Source organism: Silene latifolia, chromosome 8 (genome assembly GCF_048544455.1).
Source record: "Silene latifolia isolate original U9 population chromosome 8, ASM4854445v1, whole genome shotgun sequence".
In the NCBI taxonomy this organism is placed as follows: domain Eukaryota; kingdom Viridiplantae; phylum Streptophyta; class Magnoliopsida; order Caryophyllales; family Caryophyllaceae; genus Silene; species Silene latifolia.
This window is the reverse complement of record NC_133533.1, coordinates 5365967-5383652: the sequence shown is the minus strand read 5'-3', so window position 1 is coordinate 5383652 and position 17686 is coordinate 5365967. Positions and strand designations below refer to the sequence as shown.

The 17686-nt window shown below is 35.4% G+C and overlaps 1 protein-coding gene across 2 annotated transcripts; it reads right to left on the bottom strand.

The window, feature by feature from the left end:
- Window positions 1–12430: 12430 nt before the first annotated feature.
- Window positions 12431–17686, bottom strand: LOC141596127 (transcription factor VOZ1). Of its 2 annotated transcripts, none has more exons than XM_074416186.1 (5): window positions 17432–17686; window positions 16070–16325; window positions 15533–15688; window positions 13777–14290; window positions 12431–13393 (listed from the first exon to the last, which is right to left on the bottom strand). In XM_074416186.1, the coding sequence occupies exons 2-5, from the start codon at window positions 16295–16297 to the stop codon at window positions 12843–12845; spliced, it is 1449 nt and encodes a 482-aa protein (XP_074272287.1). In that variant the 5' UTR covers window positions 16298–16325; window positions 17432–17686; the 3' UTR covers window positions 12431–12842. The 2 variants fall into 2 exon arrangements, with proteins under 2 accessions (XP_074272287.1, XP_074272288.1); XM_074416187.1 differs by having other exon boundaries at window positions 17266–17432.

Here is a 17686-nt window from a genome sequence, read left to right as displayed (position 1 = left end):
GCCTTTAGTTTTGGCCCAAAAAAGCCCATGGGCCGGCCTAAAAGGCCCAAAATATTCTCAAGGGGCGGGTTTTGGTAAGATTTGGCTAAATTTTGGCCCGACCCGGCCCATATTTATTAATAATGAATATTTTTTCTAATAAAACCTATTAAAGTAGCGTTAAAGTTATACCAAACTCTTTACAAACTCAAGTATATTTTTTTAGATTTATAAAACAAAGTATACATAACATAAATCATATCTACGAATGCATGATTAAACATTCTAAAATGGCGATGTTTGTCTTTATTTTATTTTAGAGAGCATTTCATATGCATTTCATCATGTTTTGTACAATTTTATACACTATGTATGTTTTAAAAGTTGTAACCGAAGGTATTAGCTAATTATTTCCTAGGGTAACTCGTAAATTTTAGGGCCCGAAAAAGCCCATTTAGGCCCAAAAGCCCGCATTAGCCCATAAGGGCCGGGTTTGGGCTTGCTAAATAAGCCCACGCATTTGGCCCGGCCCGGCCCGACCCACACAAATGGGCCGCTTTTGTTAGAAAGGCCCGGCCCAAGCCCGCATTGGCCCGGCCCATGATCACCTCTAATACATACCCATCTCATTTATTTAATTAATACTCTGTAATTAGTAAGTTTATCATTTTTTGATTATATATATATTCTTGTATTCTAAGATATACTCCATAATTAGTAAGTTTATCATATTTTGATTGTGTATATATTCTTGTATTCTAAGATATACTCCATAATTAGTAAGTTTATCATATTTTGATTGTGTATATATTCTTGTATTCTAAGATATACTCCGTAACAGAGTACTTTAACGAACGACTTTTTTTATCTATGATTCTACGCATTTTTTATTCATTGGATTGTACGCCCACTCTTTCAACACATTCTTAACATTGCACCAAAATAGTCCTTATAAAAGAGGGAAAAAAAACAAAGAACTTATAAAATAGGAAAAAGTACTAAACTTGTAGAATATATATAGCCAATTATTAATGTGGTTTGATCTTGTAGAGTTGAGAATCAACTCCAAATTTTGGAGTTTAATTACTTTAGATAGTAAATAATACTATACGCTTAGGGTGTGTTTGGATTGAGGTATTTGGAGGGAAAAGAAAGGGAGGGAATGTAGGAATTTAAAATCTCTTGTTTGGATAGATTTGGAGGGATCCAATTTCCCTCCTCCAAGCCTAATCAAAATCTCTCCACAATATGCAAGATTTGGAGGGAAATTGTATCCAAAGACCCACACCCCAATCCCCCTCCCCTTTCCTTCTCTCCCTTTCCCTTCCCTCCTTCCCCCTCCCCTCTCTTTCCCTCCACTTTTACTATCCAAATACACCCTTAAGGGTATACAGAGTACTTAACTAACTACTTCGGATCCTTGTTAAATAATATCGTATCTATCTATAAAAAAATAAACTTTATTAACTCTACCCGCGACAAATTTACTAATTGCCCTTAAACTATCGAAAATTATTAAACTGTGGTAATCACTTTCAAATTCTAATCAACTATTTTATAAATTTAGTTTATAAAGTGAAGGATAAAACTCAAACCCAAAACAGTAAAATTCTTGCACAATTGTAGTCTTCTTGCGCACATGAAGATTAATAAGCGCAACACGAAACAACAATTTCAAAAATTAAAGCTTAACCATATTTTTATCATATTTTTGGTAATAAATGTCATCAACTCAACTATTATTATACATTTCGTCATCGATACTACTTTTTTGAACCAATCAATCACTTTGATCTCATATTCTCATGCCATACCAAATACTTATACTTATAGTCGTCGATCTCCTACTAAATTTCATCAAATTCATTGAAATTGTTAAACATTTACAAAAATATTTCTCACGTAAGAAACATACAAATGAAGTAATAATGTACCTCAAAAAAAAATGTAGTAATAAATGTATAAGAGAGCGTGATAATATAGTAGATTGATCTTTATCTTAACAGCCAAAACCTCTCAACTCATTAACTTTCCTTATTTATTATTCTCTTCATCTCTATCATTTGTTTACCTTTAATTAAAATGCTCCTCATAACGAATAAAAAAGGTAAATAAATAATTGGGATGAAAAGAGTACACTATTGATTATACGGAATATTTCTTAGAGAATATCATACATATCTAATTATCTACAACTAAGATAAAATCATCACACTCTAATCTATATGTATGATTCTATGCACCAAAAAAAAAATCTATATGTATGATTCTGCTTTGCCACTCGCCTGATCAAGTGTTGTCTGCTATGTGTTTCAAATCAAGTGTTGTCTACGATGCATTGAGCGGTGATTATGCCAGCAGTGAACCTAGTTTTGGTACACTTGTTTTGATGCATCATCTCAATTTAGGGAATGATTTTACAACCCACCATATGATTTCCAATGTGATTTCAATAATTGACAATTTTCAATTGTATAGTGACTACTTTTAATACTATTTTTGTTCGTCATGTTTATTTGTAGATCATATAAAAATATGGAGAAAGAGAGGGGTATATTGCAAATCAAATTTTGCTTTTGACAATTTTGTTTAGCATTTGCGTACTTTTATACTATAAATCTGTGCATGAAACACTAATAGGTACAGACTAAATTCAATGTTTACTGGAGTATTTAGTGTTTTGACCGACATTGAGAAGTGTGCATTAGACCATAAATTTGAAGCATTACATTTTCCTTTACATCGAGTCAGCAATTGTTGATACTCATATCCAACATTGTACACGGAGTATAAGACACTGATAAAACTATTTATCATTTACTATGTACCAATTTTTGTAAATATGCGATACTCCCTCCATTCCACCATATTATATAATGTTTTTGTTTTTTTAAGATAAGCCTTTTACAAAAATATATTAGTCTAAAAACTATAAAAAATATACTATAAAATTCTTTATGAAAATATCTTTCAAATAAATATACATTTCATTATGTTTACTGAAATAAGATAAGATAAGATTGAGAGGAAAATTGTGTAATGAGAGAGATATTTGAGCCGATGAATGTATATGAATGACAATCTCAGAAACAAAGTATTAGTTTGTGTTTTACATATTTACATTTACGATGTGCATCGAAGGAGAACTCTTAAACGTATCACCGTAATTGTTATATGTAATTTTATAATACATTTATTAAACTCTAATTAATAATTTGCTGAGATTTATGTATTATTTATTATGTTTATATTTAATGTTCAGCTGTAATAAATACATATATTTAATGTTGGGTTGACACGTGGCACATCCACAGCGTTTCAACCCAGTTTTATATATATATATATAAGATATGAAGTTGTTTTAGGGTGAAATCTACTGGTTAAAAGCTCTGTAAAATTTCCCAACGGTCTCAAGTTTGCTTTTCCGGTGGATTATCGCTTACTTAGTGTACGTGGTTTAATTTGAAGGTTATCAGTATATTCGATACTCGATAGTATACCAAATATAGCGATTACTATTCCCTCGGTGACAAATTAATGAGACACTCACAAGTAACGACTTAAAAGTCGGCATATTTTTGAAAATGTATAATTTTAAATTAATAGTTTAATAACTTTATAAGTAAGGTTAATATATAAAATATTTCCATAAATACCTACGATTGTTTAATCAAGGAAAATATAAATGTTAAAAAATCAATCAGAGTTGAATTTAATAATATGATTAATCAATAATGTTTCTTATCAATGTTCAATTAAATTTTACCTACTATAATATCAAAATACAAAACCGTTAAAAAATAAAATAAATTTGAAAAAAAAAAATTGGTGAAAAAATCAGAATAAATTAAAATACAAATTTAAAAAAAATACCGACCCTTAAAGAATATACTTAAATACATAATTCATCTTAAATGGATGTTAGAAATCTGAATATTACAAGATCAGAAACAAAACAAAAATATCAACATAAATACTACTCCTCTAAGAACAGATTTTTACGTAAAAAATTTAGTTTAGCTCCTAAAAAATTAAAAGAAACCAATGCAGGTAAAAAGATAATTAACATTCTGCATAACTGAATTGAGCCAAGACATATTTGGATGAAATAAAGTATAAGGATTATTATCGAGATCCACGGATTTTTATTTATTTGGATGGGTATTTCAAAGATTTTTTCTTGGAGGTCAAATTATATACTCCGTATGTAACATTGTAACCCTCCGTGCTTACCTCTGTAATCATGTGTCGGATGCATAATGTGGAGCTGCCTTTTTTGTTATGGCCCAAGTGAACAATCTAAGTTTTTTTTTTTTTTTTGGTACATGAGGGGCGAAGCCCCCAAACTAGCTACTAACAATATTTCCCGAGAAATAGAAACGCCTAAAACATCTTTACGGAGAATTGGACGGAGATCAAAGACTGTTACAACTTAAAACTGATAGGGGTTGCAGGCATGGAGTCAGTAAATCCATGTACATGCTTGGTCTTATGTACCAAAGACTCGAGCAGAGTATCCATACACTCGCAAACACCGCAGGATAAAAGGGTTTCTGACTGAAACTTACTCCTAGCATACCCGCTTTGGTCAGCAGTGTTCTTCGGATGTACCCTACATCAGAAATAGCAAAGTACCGAGCAAAGACTGTTAAATGAACTTTTCATCAACAAGTCCAGAAATGCAACTGGAAAAAGACCGACAATTCAAAAGGACAAATTCTTATTTAAGACAAGTGTATCCATCTTAAGCTAAGACGGCTCAAATAGCATGAATAAGACAAAAGTAGAATGCACAAGAAAAAGAAAAGCAAAAGATTTGTCTTAAATGCTCAAGTGAGATGATTTTTGACCCGTTTTAATGTTAAGACGGACAGACACCTTCGTCTTGAGGGAGAGTGGGCGACTAATTGAAAAGGAAACGGGAAAAGAAATATACACATCCTCGCAAGAACTGGAATTCAATCGCCAACTATGGCAACGATCATTCCCCACAGAGGTACTATCTAGCAACTAGTATCATTTCACCCTTCCGTAGCTCTCCTATAGAAGGCTAGAAACATCATTTTAAGACACTAGCATGTTGAATATAAACAGATACAAGTAGTTGCTATAGCACTAAAATATGTTCGAGTATGAGACCAAAGTGACACCCAGGATTTGCAGAGTATCACAGCCTCACAAGCACTACCACTGACCCTCGACAACATCATAATCCATTCTGTCTTCCTCTTTACTAGCCATTCAAGTTTGCTTCTTTGGACAAACAAATCAACAATTTGCAACATATACGAAACCTAAGGGGTGTTTACACAAAACAAGTTGCACAAAGGATTCTAAACACTATCTCATCCCCTCCTCAACTAAGTGTTTAGCAAAGTATTAAGAAAACCAATATGGCAAACAACAATGAATACAGTACCGTTAGTAAAAGAAAAAGTGAAAAACAAAGGGGAGTGAAACATAATACAAAAGAAGGTAAACTTAAGGTTTTAAAATCGAAGTCCGGATTTCTTTTATAAAAACTTAGAATTTAAATCGAGAATAAAGATTAAAACGATTTTGAAAACTGAAGTAAAACTTAATGGTCCAGAAAACCTTAAAACTGAACCAAGTATTAATATATAAGAAAGATGTTGGTAAAAAGGTGTAATAAAACCGAAAAGAACAAATAGTCGATGCCGAATAATTAACTTTTTCGCTGGAACTTGTGCTTAGTGAGTGTTAGACCTTTGGGCGTAAAAAATATTTTTTAAATTGGGTGAAAAAAGAGCGATTAACATGAAGGTCTTACAAATTTTGAAATTTACTAAAAAGGAAGATTTGACAATTGATCCTATAATTAAATATCTTTTGAGGGCAGTTTGGGAACGATTAGTAATTCTTGAACAAGAGACCTGGGTCCTATTCCTATATGACAATAAATTATGGATAAGTTCCCAATATTCACAAACTAATATTATTGAATACGCAATATTAGGATAGTCTCACTTTGTCTCACCAATACAGTTTAATATATTCAAGGATAAGGACCGCCATGAAATCATGAATGATCTCATACTCCAGCCAATAATGATCACATGTGATTGTTGACTACTTACAGGCGGTGCTGCACCAATACTTGAGAAAGAACAAGACCAAAGGGAGAAAAAGGAAGCATATGAGCACACACAAAAAGAAATATAGATCAAAGAAAGTAAAATCCATGGTTATCTTATAAGATAATACTCGTATAACTTACTATTCCCTCCGTTCCAGTCATATGTTTACACTTCCTTTATTTCCCCCTCACAAAATAAAGGAAGTGTAAACATCTCACTGGAACGGAGGGAGTAGTAGTCATAGCTTCAGCTTGAATCCAGATGACAGGAAACGGTCCCCATCATTCCTAACAAAGAAAGAAAAGAAAAGGTTCAGAGCACGCGAGGCTAGTATGAATAAAACTGCCTTTCCAAGTCTAGCAATAGAAAATCATGAGCATTCAACACCTTAGTTTCAAAACAACAAAATGGTAAAAATATTAGGCAAAAAGAATCAGAAATACTCCATCTATCTCAGAATAACGGTCAGACCCCTCGGTGGACTAGAATTAACGAGAAAGTAGATGGTTATGCGAGTACAGACAGATTCGAGGGAAGTGTTGAAACTTGTGGTGAGATAGCCAAAAGACTAAATAAGTAATAACCCATCACAAAGTGTCCGATCTGACAAACTATGTGTTGTGCCCGACAGTTGCATCCAATTACATTGCAGCCAAGACAAAATGATAAACATACGGAGTACCAATCTAAAGATGACGTGCGAGATATTATCACTATCACCTCAATTACGAGCTACAACAACACAAATATGCCATAAAAAAAACATCATGCCATATTGCCATCCTCCATAAGAAGATTCAAAATATCCTCATGTGATCATACAAGTTACGGGTGGGTATAAGCAAAATATTGGACAAGGAAATGCAACATCAATACTTGAACAATCTACATCATAAAATATTACACAAATCACGTTTTGCAAAAAGGCAGGAATTCATAGCTACTATCCTACATCAACACCATGTACAGCATTCAAGTGATCCAACACATGAACTTTAACCATCACACTACGAACATACTATTAGGCTATTGAAACAACATGAATCATTCTTCATGCTAATAGCTTGCGTCTCTACAAACAATTGATCCATTCAAATCACTACCACACTAAACTATCATACCAAAACTCTCCGATTAACTAAACTATTAACAACAGAAAACCAATTAAGTAAAACAACACGGAGTACACAACAAGATCATGCATAAGCATAAGATCACAACAAGAGGAAACCACCCATTTAAAGAAGCCATTAAAAAACCATACTCTTTCTTCTTCTTCTTTGGAACGGGGCTTTTCCGCTTTGAATTATAATCACGGTTCCCAAACGAAACAAGGCTTTCAACATAAGTCCAAGTAACAAAAGGAGAATTATCAGGAGGCAACCCATGAATTAAAACCCTCACAATACTCCTCTTATCTCAATCATACCAGCCAAAACCCCGTCCATCCAACTGGAGTAAAATCTTTTGCCTATCTTTCGAGTAAACAAGCGCAATAATATCTATTGAAGCCCCAATCCTCGACGTATTACTAATACTAAACAACCTACCCATTTTTAAATACTTTTTCATAACTAATTAAGGCTTTGTTTTTTGAGTTTTTTTTGTCTAACACCACCTTATAAAAAAAGATTTTTGCGAAACACCACCTTTAAAATTTTTTTTGGCATTTTGGTACCTTTAAAAAATAAAAATTGTAAAACACAACCAAATTGCCGGAGTTTGACCAAATTGAAAAAAAAACCGGCGTTGACTTCGACTTATTAACATTCTCAGGCGTCATTTGTAACAATTTTAAATCAAAACCCAAGCTTTCTCAACACCACACTGCTAATCTCCCTTCTTCCATCTTATTTTCTTCGTCTTCTTCATCACACTCTTTCCCTCTTCACTCTATCATCTCCATCATTCGTCATCTAGCTCCTGCTTTATTAACAAGTCTTCTTAATGAAACTTAGATTATGGTTGCTTGCGCATATGTGCTTTTAATGCATTTGCATTCAAGCAATTTAACACATCCTCAAAGAAATTAAGTGTGAAAAGTCCTATTGGAAAATAAATATATGTGTATTAATTCCGGCCGGAAACTGGGCATGATTAAGGATATGTGCTTGGTGATTGAGTATATGTGCTTTCCTTTTCCGGTGGAGAGCATATGCGCTTTCAATTGCTTGATTACGTATTTGTTATAAGATGAAGTTTTAGTTCCCTCTTCATTGTTCCTCATCTCCGTCATTCGGCATATAGCTTCTTCCCGTATTTTGCTTCTTTCAATGATGTCTTCAAATTTGTTGGAATACTCACATCGACATTTGATTATTAATGAGTATGTTAAGTGAAAAGTGAGGCAACAAAAGAGAAGAGAGGAGAGAGGAAGAGAAGACAGAAGATAGTGAAGAGGAAATGGAGGGAAAAACTATGGTGGGAATATAAGGGGGAAAATGAGGGAAACCGCCGGAGTTTTTACAATAATGCCCAGTTTCCAGCCATTCAGTGGTGTCTTACAATTTTTATTTTTTAAAGGTACCAAAATGCCAGAATTTTTTTTAAAGGTGGTGTTTCGCAAAACCCTTTTTTATAAGGTGGTGTTAGACAAAAAACCCTTTTTTTTTAGACTGAAACTATCTAAACTAAACTTAATGGAGCTTAACTGAACTGAACTCAACCGAATGAAGTTGAACTGAACTAAACTGAATAGAGCTGAACTGAATTGAAATGAGCTGAAATTAAGTCCAAAAGAACATGACCAAAGAGATACATCCCTCTTTCGTTAATATTATTACACTAATGTAAAACCGTCTTACAAAATACCCATAACCTAACTATATTAACTAATTAATTAATTCAAATTTATAGTTGGGGAATATAACGCGGGATTTACAACGGTAACTTCCAAAAACCTTACTCAATATCTCTGATTCTTACAGACAATTAAAAAACAGCCTGCACAATTTCAAATTACTTTCCATAATTCCTGTCTATTAATCACAAATTTCCATAAATTTAATCAAACAAGTTTTACCCATTAATCTTCTCTATATAATCAATCACACAATTGCTGATTGCATACTTTCAATTTCATTACAAACATAAAAATTTCACAAAAAAGATGAAGACAATTACTGATAATCAGCTGCAGAAGAAGAGAACAAGTAAAGGAAAGGCGAAAATCCCGATAACTCGAATCGACAACAAAACTGCACGTCAAGTATGTTTCTCTAAGCGTCGAATCGGGTTATTCAAAAAGTGTTCAAAGCTATGCAGTTCTATTCCCGGTACTGAATTTGCCGCCATTACTTTCTCAGTTGGCGGGAAACCTTTTTCCCACGGATACCCGTCTTTCGATACTGTGATTAATCGTTTTCTAAACGATAATCGACAGGGTAATAATTCTCGAAACGTTGTTGGTGATGATAAGAATTGGTGGGAAGCCTCAATTGATGATATGAAGTTGGAGGAGCTTGAAGAATTTTTAGTGTCTCTTAAAGGGTTACAAAACGGTGTCGTTTCAAGGGTTGAGGAATTCTCTAATTATTACGAAAAATCAATCGAAAATTTCAAAGTTGAAAGTTATGATTTCCCTGATGTGATTGATTGTGTATGCACTGATACCCGTCTCGGCTCTGAATTTACTGATTATAGTTACGAAACAACAGAAAGTTTCGATCTTGGGCCGGTTGTTGCAAACATTGGTACCTTATTTGATGTAATTAAGGGTATTAATTTTGGATGCAATGATGCTACTGTCAGCCCTAATTCTGATAACTGTCAAGAATTCATGGAAATTGTCGATTTTGAGGCGGTTGATGCAATCCCGGATGCCCTAGGTTCTGAATTCTCTTCTGAAATTCAAAGGATTGATTTTGGAAGCGATGTTGCTACTGTCAGCCCTAATTCTGATAACTGTAAAGAATTCATGGAAATTATCGATTTTGAGTCGGTTGATGCAATCCCGGATGTCCAAGGTTCTGATTTCTCTTCTGAAATTCAAAGGATTGATTTTGGAAGCGATGTTGATACTGTCAGCCCTAATCCTGATAACTGTAAAGAATTCATGGAAATTATCGATTTTGAGTCGGTTGATGCAATCCCAGATGTCCAAGGTTCTGAATTCTCTTCTGAAATTCAAAGGATTGATTTTGGAAGCGATGTTGATGCAATCCCGGATGCACAAGGTTCTGATTTCTCTTCTGAAATTCAAAGTATTGATTTTGGAAGCGATGATGAAACTTTCAGCCTTCAATTCAATTCTCAAGAAAAAAGGAACAGTTTCGATCTTACTGAAGTACTCAAGAATGTTGATGCTGAATGCAACATTGCTAGACTTGGAGCCCAAGTGTCTGATAAGTCATCATGGATGGATGATTCGTATTTCTTAAGCGCGCTTAGCTGTTGTTAAGTACTCGTATAAATTAATTAAGTCAGTCTTAATTAAGAATTAGTATGATGATTCAGAAATCAGAATGCCCTAATTTTGCAGAGTTCAGATTTGATTGCATTCAATTCTGACTGTAGCAATTTATTGAATTTTTTTGTGAGAAATTCGTCGATTTATGCAATAAAACATTGTATTCATTTCTGACTCCAGAATCCTTTCTCTTTTGATGCCTATTTTCGACGTTTTTTTGGCCATGTTTGTTACTGTACTGAAGATCTGCCTGCAGACTGCATAATGCATATATAAGAACTGAAGCATGTTGCATTAAAGACTGACGGTAATCAAGCCGTACCATTTTATAAACAATAGAATAATCAGTTGTCTAGTAAAAGCATATCCAATTAGTAGAATGTGAAAAGCGAAAAAGTATTGCAGGATGCTGATCAGCCACCTTCATAGGAATCATATCTACTGTCTAACATGCAGTACACAAGTTTATACCAGCTTATGCTTTCTTCTTTGTTGTGCGGAAGCGTGAATACCTCATGTTGGGCCTCTGCTGTACCTGTGTCCACAACCCATAATAGTACGATATTGTCCGCTTTGGGCCAAGCCCTCACAGATTTACTCTTGGGCTCCTTCCCAAAAGGCTTCATACTATTATATTTTCTGGACACTTATAAAGATGATCTTCCATCTTTATTCTACCGATGTGGGACAAGGGTTTGCACCCTAACATTCTTCTTACGCATATTCCGCAGAAACTGAAAATTTATGGGGTATAAATATGATGTCAAAGCCAATTTCAGGACTGCAGCATTACTACTTGAGTACTTTCCGAATAATGCGCAGAAGCATGTTTGCTCAGAAAGGAGACTTTCCAACTTGTTTTTTTCGCTAAGCAGAAATTTCAGAAGCTATATATCATATGATTGATGGTGAATACCAGGGTAATTCTCTATTGGCATGCAGATAATGCGCGTGCATTCTTGCTGTCATGCCAAAGGAGATTTGCCCTGCAATTCACCGCTTCAAGCCAAGTCTTTATTACTCAATGTTACTCGTGTAACTATGTAAATACTGGTTATTTCCCTTGGCTAGCTAATTTAGTAATGTTGAAATGCGAAGTAAACTGTAAGACGGTTCCTATTAGCCGATCTCAAATCATTGGAATCGTTTTAAATATGGATCTTCCTTCAGTTTTCTTTCCGACCCAATGCTTGAGAAGTACCACGAATAATTCATACTTCGGGACTTAGTACTACAGAATGTTCAGAACTATCAGAACACCTGCAAAATGACAAGTAAGAATGAAAGAACTGTAAAAAATAGAAGACATCACAGTGCAGAGGTTATGTACCTGCAATCCTGCATTCCTGCATGTCAACGATAGACTTCAATATTCAATATAGGCGGTGTCAGACTAATATTCGGGTCAGGTCATTTGTCGTGTAAATGTGATTTTAAATTAGTCATTTTGAGTCATTCCGAATCAGGTGTTTCCTAGTAAGGTATACTTCAGCGGGTCAGATTTAGACGATTGCAGGGAAAAAAAAAAACACAAATGTTGGCCTTGATGGAACTGGCTGTATATTGTATCCTTCGCACACAAAAAAAGTGATGCCTTCAGCGGAAGCAAGCAAATACCGAGGAACAATGGTTTGCCTTTTACTAAAGACTCGGCTTGATCCATAACATTGCTAAGGACTCAACTTCCTCTCCATTACATTCTCCGTGCTTCAGATTCCTGCAAACTGATGTTCACTGGGATATCAGGAGCTTATAAACGATTTAATCATGTAGTTGATTGTAATTCAGGGCCGCGGTTGAAAAACAAGCTTTTTAATACATGGAATTTTAAGCGGCTGTTACGTTATTTTCCTTCTGTAAATCCAGTGAAGTGACATTGATAATTTCAGCTGTGATTTGGGAAAGAGTGAAACTTTCTAAATGTAACCGATTCATGCACCTATACTCAACCAACAAGGGTAAACTTCCTGTAATCTTTTAGTAATATGCAGGAATGAAGAGCAAGTAAGACACCTGCTAGTTTTAAACATTACAACCAGAATGTAACAGCAATCTTGTTAAGAGACTTCATAACATGAATGTTCAAAGAGCAATATCAGCAGTTCATACGGTTTGTAACACTTCTCGAGTCTCGCCGCTTTCACTGGTCAGGATATGCTCCAGAAACGGAAGAGGCAATTGTCTCGGTTATAAATGACAATATATTTACAAGATCCTCATACGGGTAAAAATCGAGGGTCCAATTAATGTTATTGAAGATTGAAGATGCCTCCCGCAGTCCCGGCTAAAATGTAGCTGTTAGTAGATGAACAAAATCCACCAACTATACCTTTTCGGGTTCTTTGATTTCTCTTCCTCTATTTAAGATAATACCCATTTATATTGTCGACAAGGTATCCATACGGTGCACTAGCTCCGAATTCAAACGTTTCATCAGGACCCACAGACCGGTTAGGAACAGAGAGGTTTCCGATACCATCCTTGCCATTAATCTTAGCACCCCCTTTCAGTGGGCGTTTATTGTCGAGAGGAAATTCAGCGGTAAGCCTTCCCATCTTCTTTTGGAGCTCAGAAAGGGAATCGTGTGCTGTTTTGCCTCTAGGTGTCTTCTTACCATCCACGAGCTTGAGTTCCAATCTGTAGAGGGCACACGCGTCACACTTATTGATCTCGTACTCATAGAGATGCCATTCATAAATATTTAGCGGTTGTGGGTCCATATAATAAGATCTCTTCAACCCATTGAACTCATTCATAACTTGTTTTCTTGACTCGTGCCAACCTCGACCGCTGTAATCTGGCAAGGACCTCTGCTTTCTATTCCCACTCTCAAATGCTCTGCGAGGCTTGTCGAAAAAGAGCCACTCCCTAATTGTCTCGCCTTCAAGAACCGAGAGATCAAATAACTCTGCAATAATAAACATGCAGAAAACGTAATGAGCATATCTCAGAATTACAATAAAAATTACACATTCATTTACTACTTTTGCCTCGCCAATTTGTTTAATTATTCCCTTTTGCCTGTCTTGGCCATTTGTTTATGTTTCCGGTTTCTCACGATAATCGTATTATGAAACTGTCTCATATGAGAATTTTTGTTCTGGTTTAGAGTCTGTATGTAATAAAGGCTATTATACCCCCATTATTTCACGGGTTGAAACCGTGCTGATGGAGCCAACCATTATTACATTCTAACCTACTCATTAGGAAAACGTAAATATAGGACATGACAGGAAATATAAAATAGATACAGGAAGAAAAAAACAAAGACAGGCGGATGAAGAAAGATACCAGGGGCATTCCAAGGGGATTTGGTTGTTGCTGCCCCTTCACATTCCGGAATGCCAACATCTTTTCCTTGTACCTTGGCACTCAAAGCAGCAAAAAGCAAACCGTCCTTCAGGCCAATGCCGCCAGGTCGTAGGACAGGAGTCATTCCAGGTGGACCTTCATTGAGTGCAAGAGTAGCATGAAAACTACTACAATAGTCTAGCCACCAGTCGGCTCCTTGAGCAGGCCGAGGACAATCCCAGAGAGCACATTTTGGACCCAAGAATGCTGAAGGAGGGGGACATATAATGGGAAGGAATCCTGAAATGGGATTTGTCGTGTCTACACCGATCCCAAGATATCCATTCAAGTAATGGTGCTCAAGATCGAGATGGAGATTGAACTGGTTATAATCCAATTGAGTTGTTGCCATATCCATATTGGTTGTCACCAAACTTTGAAATCCAGGAGACTCTTTGCATTGATCCACCGCTGAGCGATTCTGCTCCTCGGGCCCATGCTTCACATCAAGTCCCTGTTGTAAGAAAGCCACAAAGTCAACCATAATGTCAATGCTGACTCTGAACTTTTGTTGCGAGGAAAAGAAACTTTAATATCAATTGGATACAATGGTCAAAAAATAATTTATTAGCTAGACGCCTAGATACCAAATCAGAGCAATAAGACAAAACCCAGTAGTTATAAGCAATGAAGATCGCTCGTTTTAGACCTTGAGGTCCGAGAGTTGACTCTAATGGTTTGCTAAGGGCGGTATGCATGCATTACTCGCAGAAAGTGCTAGAGTGTAGTGTCAATCATGTCGACTAAAAAAGATAGATACTAAGATCGGTCTTCTGCAAAATCTGACAGGCAAGTGTGTGTTTGTTATTACTAAGAAGCCAAAAGACAAGTGGGAGATGAGGCCGAACCACTACAGTAAATCATGTGAAAGAAATATTATTTGTGCCAAAACAGAAGTAACTTTGAAACAGTATCTGCCTCTAGATGGTATATAAACTCCAGGATGTCAAAATGATGCGAAAATTATAGGAATCCCTTATAGCATGTTTCGTATAACGACATAATTGGTGGAGACCAATTCATTTACCCCTGTATGAAATAAGTAATGCATATGTATTTGGGATAGTCTCACATGTGAGACCGTCCGTTCCCTGCAGAAGTCACTGAAAACTGGTCCTGTATGACTTACGCTGATTGCAATTGAGAACTCTCCTACTAGACCTTTCTACCGCACCCAACAAAGAAGCAATCCCATTTATCAAAGTCACACCAATACTATGGACCGAACAGAATAAAGCACAAAGCATTCCACAAAATTATTAGATCAAGCACAACTGAAACCGCAATGGCAGAATATAGTAAGCCAACCTAACCATCACAGTTATAGTCAAGTTTGATAAGTGGGAAGAATGTAGACACGTTATAATCTTTGATTATTAGAAATTGTCTTAGAACTTCAAATAGTTATCTTTAAGTGTGATGGTCTCATAACCTCAAGGTCGCACTGTCTAAGAGAAGAGTTCTCCACACAAGAAGGGATTCAGAATTACAAGCATATTGAAACAAATAATACTCCAATACACTTCATCTAAATAAATATTCATATAATTTTTCAGGAAAAAGTGACTTCATGTGAAAATCGAACAGAATATTCATTTGAATTCCGATCAAAAGAGAAAAAGATCAAAGTGCTAAATGGCACATTTATCCATGTTCAAAAGAACCATGCAACCAGCCAAGAAAAAAAGTATCCTACCTCTTGAATGACAATGGCACGCCCAGATTGAAAATTTTGAATATCAGGTTCTGGCTTCGGAGCTGACAGTTCAAATGGACTGGTAGCATCATCTTCTTCATCACAAAGATGCAGCAGCCGATAAATATCGGTAGAGAATGTGCCAAGGCTATCATTCTACACGAGACAATATCAGTCAGAATTTGATCACTCGTGAGAGCTTGCTTGTTAAGTATTGGTATTACTAGGGTAGGTAAATAGATCCCAACATAATAACGGAAAACAAGAGAAACTGATAGTGTTGAAAGGAGGAAGGGTGTGTTAGAGGATTGCTACCTCAAAAATTTAGAGGTAATGCATCACCCTAGAGTGAAAGTCGGTAAGTAATTATTGCACTCTTTTCCTCCCAACCTCCTTCCACTACCATCGTTACCTCCATATTTCTTTTATATCGCGTAAAATTACCCTAGTAACAATTAACTTCATGTTTCAAGCAAGCCTCGACTATAACTCTATAAGTACTAAAAACAGAAATCACTAAATAGTTTATGTTCTAACTTGCAAAGAAGATGCTGGAGAGGGCTCATTAAGTTCGGCTTTCCATTCTCGCAACATTTGATAGACCTGCTCTTCAAGAACAGTGGCCTCGACAGTACGGCTCTCCTTCCTAGCTGACTGCAGATCTGAAAACATCATTTGCAGATCATCCACCCTATTCTTTGCCCTATCCTTAAAGAACTGGTGAGATGCTGATTTGCAGCCGTTTCTCTTCAAAACCTTTCTCATTGAAAGTTGCCAACTCTGTAGCAGAAACCTACATTGTGTGATCGCAGTCAACGAGGGAAACTTTTAATAATGTGTCAACTATCAAGTAAGTACAGTAAGTAAACTTCATAGAACCTCAAAAAATAATATACCCAATAGATTCAAACTTCATATATGTGAAACTACAATACATATATTAATTAAAGATCCTGAGACACGCAAATTTAACAACAGCAAACACATGATTCGCATGCAAAGACAAACACATGATTCGCATGCAAAGACAGGATTTATAAGTTATGATTCACTAAAGTGGCTACACTTCTTTCCATTGTGAAGTATCAGTCCTATAATGCAATTCTCGACGCAATTTGGAAACAACCTCTTTATGTTGCTAACACAAGGGTAAGGCTCCATACATCAGACAACCTCCCAACACCACGCAATTTGCGGGAGTCATTGAGGCATTGGGGTAATGTTGTTTTGAACAAGTCACTTAAAAAACAAAAGATAGTAGTGATGCATGCTTCTCTAAAACATCAAATGCAACAACAATACTAGCCCCATAAGATGCAGGAGATCCGATACCGAGAATTGTTCTGCTATCAAATGCATAAATGGGCAGGATCAACCAATCAAGTTGGAACCACAAACGCAACGAAATAGAATGGACAATCATAATTCAATTCAACATAGTTCAGCCAAAAATACAAAAACATAATAAACTGAATTACCACAGGTTGATCACAACAAAATACCCCTCAAATCAACAGTATAAAATCAAAACAAGCAAACTTTAACAATCCCAGAACTCCAAACATTCAAACACATGAAATTCAATACAAATAAACCATCAAACTCCAAATTTACACAATAACTTAAATTCAGAGAAAATGATCATGAACCCAGAAAACCCAAATGCAAAAATTAGGGTATAACACAATAATATCAATCAAACAATAAAATAAAAATCAAATTTCCAAACTTACAGCAAAAAAAGCAAGCAAAAGCTCAAAATAAGCAGAAGGGTATGATTTATATGAGTAAAACAATGAATAAATATGAAAATGAACAAAAAAAATCACAAGATATTATAAGTAAAATAAAAGGGTAAGAAGGAATCTAAAGATGTGGGGGAGAAAAATGGATGCTCACCAAGAGATTGAGAAAAAAGTGAAGTTTTGGTGTATGAGAATCCAGAAAGTGTAAGGTGTTGTAATAAAGTGGAAAAAAAGAGAGAAATGATGGGTTGAGTTGAGTGTGTTTTTGTTGAAGAATAATAAAATAATGAAAGGAAATACTATTTGTGACTATTTGGGAATACTACAATAAACAATAGCTAGAGTTTTTTTTTTTTTTTTTTTTTTTTTTTTTTTTTTAGATTCTTTGGGCACTTGGACATAGGTGAAA

What these genes read in the sequence shown, in the direction of transcription:
- LOC141596127 (XM_074416186.1), bottom strand. Translation starts at nt 16,297, where the DNA reads ATGAGAAAGGTTTTGAAGAGAAACGGCTGCAAATCAGCATCTCACCAG. An exon ending in GTGCCATTGTCATTCAAGAG is followed by an intron (nt 14,291 to 15,532) that starts GTAGGATACTTT and finishes TTCTTACAACAG; the next exon opens with GGACTTGATGTGAAGCATGG. An exon ending in ATCCCCTTGGAATGCCCCTG is followed by an intron (nt 13,394 to 13,776) that starts GTATCTTTCTTC and finishes TTATTATTGCAG; the next exon opens with AGTTATTTGATCTCTCGGTT.